General features: G+C 61.5%; 1 protein-coding gene across 1 annotated transcript; it reads right to left on the bottom strand.

The window, feature by feature from the left end:
* Window positions 1–3,412: 3,412 nt before the first annotated feature.
* On the bottom strand, window positions 3,413–4,176 carry DIRAS1 (DIRAS family, GTP-binding RAS-like 1). The gene has a single exon (XM_012646253.1). It carries the CDS (start codon window positions 4,083–4,085, stop codon window positions 3,489–3,491), a length of 597 nt encoding a protein of 198 aa, XP_012501707.1. The 5' UTR covers window positions 4,086–4,176; the 3' UTR covers window positions 3,413–3,488.
* Window positions 4,177–6,368: the final 2,192 nt, after the last annotated feature.

Here is a 6,368-nt window from a genome sequence, read left to right as displayed (position 1 = left end):
ACAAAAGCAAAGATATGGAACCAACTGGGCTTCTCCCACCTTCCCACCTGCCACAGAGGATAGGCCCTAACCACTGCCCTACCCTGCCTCCCGGGATCCTGGCAAGCCAGACTCCAACCATGCCTTTCCATTGTACAGATGGGGAAACTGAGGCCCCGTGGACTCCTCCCTGTGTAAGATGGGAGTGCCTGCCCAGTCCCCTCAATTGGCTGCAGGTACATGCAGCATGCACGCAATGGGGCCCTCCAGGTCTCTTGCGGGGACCACAAGGGGAAATGCTGACATGTTCCCATAATGCACCCCACTGTCCTTGTCATTAAAGTCCAAACTCTTCCCACAGCCCACTGGGTGCTGCCTGACACTGGCCGACTGCTCCGACTTCACTGGCCACCACCCCTTCCTCCCTCCATGCCTGCCCCAGGGCCTTTGCATGCGCTGCTGTCCCCCCTCCTCCATGCTCATCTCAGATCCTCTCAGGGCTGGCCTCTCCCCTGCCTTCCCAGGTCAGCTCAAATGTCACCTCCTGAGCCTGAGTGGCTTCCCTGGACACCCGGACAGCCATCCTTGCATCCCTTTTGTGGTGCAGGCTCATCTTCCCATGTAGCAGCGCGCATCTGAAGTGGTCTGATCCAGTTCTTCTTGGGGCAGCGTCTCCCCCAGGAGGCAGAGATTCTGGGGTTTGTGTTGGTCACTGCCATGTCCCCAGCATCCAGGACAGGGCCAGGCACACAGTGGTGCCTACTATGTACTGGATGAACGAATGAATGAAGGTGAGTCCATGAATAAATGAATGAATGGTGTCTCAGTTCTTCCTCCCACTCTGCCCATGAACGAGGCCTTACCTCCTCCACTGAGACCCCTGGCGCAGCCTGGCCTGGGTGGGTAGGATGGTGTCCGGGTGCTGGATGGGATGTGTGCCGACCGAATGGGGAAACTGAGGCCCGCAGGGGCCTGTAGTGGAGTTGGAAGCCCTGCAGCCCAGACTGCTCCTGCCTCAACCTCCCCTGCTCTGTGTCCTCACCCGGCCCCTCCCCACCCCTCCGGACCTCCATCCTTTGCAAGCAGCAAGCAGAACCCCCCAACCCCAAAGAAGGGGCACAGTGCGGGCGGGGACTGCAGGATCCACTTTATTGCAGGAAGACTACATCTACAGCAAATGCTACACAGACCCCACGCTGGGGGGTGGGGCGCCCACATGCGGAGGGGGGAGGGGCGGGGTGACAGCAAGCATGGCCCAGCCAGCGTCCAGAGAGAACCCTTCTCTCTCCCCAGGGTAGGGGCAGGGCCTGGGGCAGGAGAGGCCTGAGGCCGGCGGGGCCCCAGGGGGATTGTGCTATCAGGGTGTGTCCCTGAGAAAGGGCCCTGTCCAGCCTCACCCTGTCGGCACCTTCAAAGTCCAGAAGCCACTCCCAGGGCAGGGGAGGGGGCCCTGGGCCAGCCAAAGGTTCGGGGGGGCTCAGCTCTGCTCAGTCATGATGTGCGGCTCTCCTGGGGCCCCCTCCACGTGCTGGGTGGCGACTCACACACGCACTCTCTCCCCCAGAGTGTGCGCAGTAAATATGTGTTGAGTTAACAGGGCACAAACACAGAGGAAAATAAACATGCTGACAGCAAGTCAGACATGAACAATCCCTAGCTACAACGTCCCACCTGGCCATGTGACCCCCAGAGCCGCACGCGTGCGACCTCTCTGGCGGGGATGCTGGGATACTCTCTCTCCCTGGCTAGCCTAACTGCCCCATCCCAAGCAACGCCATGGAGATGTCACATGGCAGCTTCCAGCCGACAGCCAGCAAGGAACAGAGGCCGGATAGTCCTACACTGTGAGGATCTCAATGCTGGGACAATCTCGTGAGTTCCGGAAGCATATCCTGCCCCCATCTAGCCTTCAGATGAGACCCTGGCCCAGCCAACGCTTTGATAGAAGCCTCCGGAGACCCCGAGAGGACCCAGCTAACCTGCCTACAGAAATTGCAAGATAATAAATGTGTCTTGTTTGACGTTGCCGCATGTGTGGTAACTTGTTACGTGGCAACAGCTGGCTGATACAGACTTAGGGCCGAGAGTCCCCTTGCTAAGAGTCCCTTGGTCAGAACCAGCAGATTCACAGATACATGCTCTCAGATAAAACACATCACTCACTCCTGAAAATACAGTCACACTCACACGGGTACAAAGATTCACATGGACATGTCACAGAGACCCAGTCCTGTTGACAACCACATGCATGAAGCTGCAGCTACCCACCTCTATGGACACCCTGCCCTGATTGCTACATGCACAGACTGTTGCAAAAAGTGTGCTATCCCGGCGGCAGACACACACAGACACAGACACACCTTTAGATACAAGCCACCCGTCCACGCACCCCGAGCCACACAGGTACACGGTTCCACAGTCATCTCCGTGTCTGTTGACACAGCCCCCTGGGGTCACGTGAGTGTGGAGTGACCCAGAACCTCACAGCTGCAGAGACACCCCCACTCCAGGACGCCACCTTCCTGGGCCCGGCTGGTGGGAGGAAGTGGCTGAACAGGATTCTGCCTGGAGCCCCCCGGATACTGCTGGTGCTGGTCCTGCCCCTGGAGGGGTGTGGTTTGTGTCTCTTATCGGAGGCCCAAGCACCCCCTCCCCAGCACCCAAGACCCCCAACCAGGGCACTGCCAACGTCTCTGTCTCGATGGAGGGGGCGGGTCTCCAGGCGGGGGGTGTCCAGGAGGCCCGTCCGTGCTCACAGCGCCAGGTCCACCTGTGCCTCTCCGGTGGGGCCGTCCTCGCCCGACAGTCCCCGGAGCTGTGCTGTGGCTGTCGGTGGGTCCTGGGCCTCCCTTGGTCTCCGCCCCTGTCCCAGGGGCGAGGTCTGGGGCTGGTGGCGGGGACGCTGCTGCAGGGCCTGTGGTTATTGCCTGGTGGTCTGAGGCCTATCCCGTGGGCCCCACCCCTACCCCAGTGTAGGGACAGGGGCGAGAGGGGGTGTTTGGGGACCTGGGGAAGGGGCACAGGTCAGAGGTCACGATAGATGGGGTGGGGGGTATGTTACACACCAAATGGGAGGAAAGAAAAAAAAAAAATCTGAGGTCGAAGTGTATCTCCACTGCCCCCTCCCCCGGAAGGTCACAGTGATCAAATGTGGCGGGCGGGGCACAGGTCTGGCCAGGGGGGCACTGAGGGAAGAGGACGGAGACGGGGGTCCTCGGGTAGAGATGGAGGAAATGTGCCTCCTCTGCACCTGGCAGGGACAAGCAGCCCCTCCTGCCAGCTCCCCGGTTTTCCCACGTGCAGGATTGGGGGGCTGCCTCCGGCTCTTGGTTTTGGGGGTACAGGTGGAACAGGAGGGCGGGGGTGTGGGGAAAGAGCCCATCTCTGCCGCAGGCTGGCCAGGAGAGAGCCTCGGTTTCCCCAGCTGGAGGAGGGAGGAAGAGGAGGAGGAGGAGGCGGAGGAGGGCGTGGGAGACGGGGAGGCGGCGGGGGCCGGGGACGTCCCGGGCTCACATGAGGGTGCATTTGCCCTTGATGCGGTCTGTCCTCTTCTGCTTGCTGGAGCGCTTGCCGTCGATGCTCAGGCTCATGTTGCGGCGCGTCTCCAGAGTGAGCAGCTCCTGGAAGAGCTCCTTCACGTTGTAGTTCATCTTGGCCGAGGTCTCCATGAAGGCGCACTTCCACTGCTGGGCCACCGCCTGGGCCTCGCGCGTGTCCACCTCCCGCTGCGTCTCGTCGCACTTGTTGCCCACCAGCATGACGGGGATGTCCTCCACGCTGCCTTTGATCTGCACGATGAGCTGGTAGATGGGCCCCAGTTCCTCGAGCGACTGCTTGCTGGTGATGGAGTACACCAGGATGAAGGCGTGGCCCTTGGAGATGGACAGTCGCTGCATGGCAGGGAACTGGTGGCTGCCCGTCGTGTCCGTGATCTGCAGCGTGCACACACTCTTGTCGCAGCTGATCACCTGCCGGTAGGTGTCCTCGATGGTGGGGATGTAGGTGTCGCGGAACGTGCCCTTCACGAAGCGCAGCACCAGCGAGCTCTTGCCCACGCCGCCCGCCCCGAACACCACCACGCGGTAGTCGTTGCTTTGCTCGGGCATCTTCCCCGCGGCGGGTGGGGACGGGGCCGGGAGGGCTGGTGCCGGCTGCTAGAACCCCAGAATGACCCTGTGCGGAGAACAGTGTCAGATGCAAAAGGCCACCTGGCCCTGGGAGGGGACAGCTGGGGACCCTGCTGGGATGGGGTGGGAGGGGCAGCTTCTCAGGGGAGGTGGCGTTCCTTCCTTCTGCGCCCTGAGGCTGACTTTGCAGTTCTGCCCTGCCTGCGGGCTCGCCGCCAGCCCCTGCTGCTTCCCCCTAACAAAATCTGGGCCCCGACTTGCCCAGGGGACTCTGAGCTGGAAGGGGTGTGGGAGACGCTGGCATGTGCACCTAACTCTTGCCCCCGCTGCGTGTGGCCCTTCCAGGCTGCCCCGGCCTCCTCTCTCCCCACAGCTGCACACCTGCCTGGCTCTGAGACCCCTGCCAGCCACCTCGCCACCCTGGGCCTTGGTTCGGTGGGTGAAACAGTGCCCATCCCCAACCACCACAGGCTGCCTGCCCTTTCCCCAGCCCAGAGCTACCTGAACCTCATGGGTCATTTAAAATGTAGATGTCAGGGCTTCAGCCCCAGATGTGATGGATCAGTTGGGCGGGGCCTAGGAATGTGTATTTTAAAGCTGCTCCCCCTACCCCTGCTCTGCTAAATGTGACCCTGATGCTGGGGGTGAGAGAACCAAAATCTGCAAAACATGTTCGTTCCCCAAAGCAGCCCAGGCTGGAGACGAGAAAACAAAAACAGGAACTGAATGGAAAAGTCTCTGCTCCCTAAACTCTGCACCCAAACTGCGAGGCCCGGCACGCCCTGGGGCTGGCATGCAGGTCTGATGTATCCTCAGGAATAGAATCATCTCTCCCCTCTCCTGTGCTCAGAGAGGTCCAGTGGCCTGGGTAGGTCACACAGCACAGCGATTCCTGAGATGATGGAGGTGGGTGGGGAAAGAACCTTGGGCAGGGGGACAGGAGTCCTGTCTCCAGAATCAATGTCCTCCTTTATATAAAGCTGGGGAGACCCCTCCCCTTCCTTCTTCTCAGCCGTGTCTGAGGGCCCTGCAGCCAGGGGGTCTACAGTGGGAGAGAAGGGGCACCAATGTCTACCCGCCTGGCCATCACCTCCCTGCACACTTTGGACAAGGCCCCTCCCCAGGTGTGTGTGTCTGGGGAGGGCCCAGGGGGCGCCCTGGAGCCAGGCAGGAGCTGGTGGTGTGAACCAGAGCAAATCTGTGTCCCCGAGCCTCGGTCTTCTCATCTGTGAAATGTGAGCGGTCACAGTGGCCCCTGCAGTGACAAGGACTGTGATAAGGTAGAGAAAGCCCTTAGGCAGGTGCCTGGCACACAGGAGCCCCCACAGAGATGGACGATCATAACTGCTGTCACCATCCCAAGGGCTCAGGGGACAAAGCACTTAGCCATGCTCGTTGGTTGCAAAGGCACGTTCTGAATTATCAAAGATACCAGATTTGCCAGGAAAAAATAGAATGATAAAGAGTCAGCCGACACATAGCCTGGTTGTTAGGTGCCCCAAACTTCAGGGAGCTTCAACGGCGCTAACCTCACTGAACGGACTGCGGGGTGCGTGCATGACACGCATAGTGAGTCTGGCCCCAGGGAGGCCCGGGTGCAGACCCTGCCCTTTCCTGGGTGGGCACCCCGAGAAGCGGGCGCACTGTGTGTGCTGCCAGACCCTGCAGCAACTAGCCTGGGGACCCGGTGGTGGTGGGATCTGTTGCCCCCGACCCAGCCCTCGCCCTGCTGTGGGTGCTTAGGGCCCCAGCCCCCAGCAGCAGGAGGGTCCACTCGCCGCTGGGTCTGGGATTCCTGCCTAGGAGCCCCCAACTCAACATCCCCCCCACCCCCGTCAGCACCCACCTGGCTCTGTGGGAATCCCACCCCCACCTCCTGCGGGGAGTGGGGGGACGAGGAGGGGAGGGAGAGGGACTGGCTCAAGGTCACAGAGCGGCGGGGTGAGCAGAGCAGGACTTGGAGCCGGCCCTGGGTAGCCACCCTGGCGCGGGGTCTTTCTCTAGAGCCAGGCAGCCCAGCCCGAGATGCCCAGGCCGGGCGGGTCTGCACCAGCCCTGGGTCCCCGGAGCCCAGCGCCACGCTAGGCACAGGGGGGCCGAAGCAACCTCAGGTGCAGGGAAGCAGAAAGCGCTCTGACCCAGGGGAGGGTCTCGGGGAGGGGCCCTGGCCTAGGGTGGGGCGGGGGTCTGATCCAGGATACCTGGCCAAGCAGGGGCTTGGTTGAGGAAGGCCTGCTCCAGGGGCCTCGGAGAGATGGCACA

This window comes from Propithecus coquereli, unplaced genomic scaffold (assembly GCF_000956105.1).
Source record: "Propithecus coquereli isolate 6110/MARCELLA unplaced genomic scaffold, Pcoq_1.0 Scaffold241, whole genome shotgun sequence".
In the NCBI taxonomy this organism is placed as follows: domain Eukaryota; kingdom Metazoa; phylum Chordata; class Mammalia; order Primates; family Indriidae; genus Propithecus; species Propithecus coquereli.
Note: the sequence above shows the minus strand (reverse complement) of the source record. Positions and strands in the feature narration are given on the sequence as shown.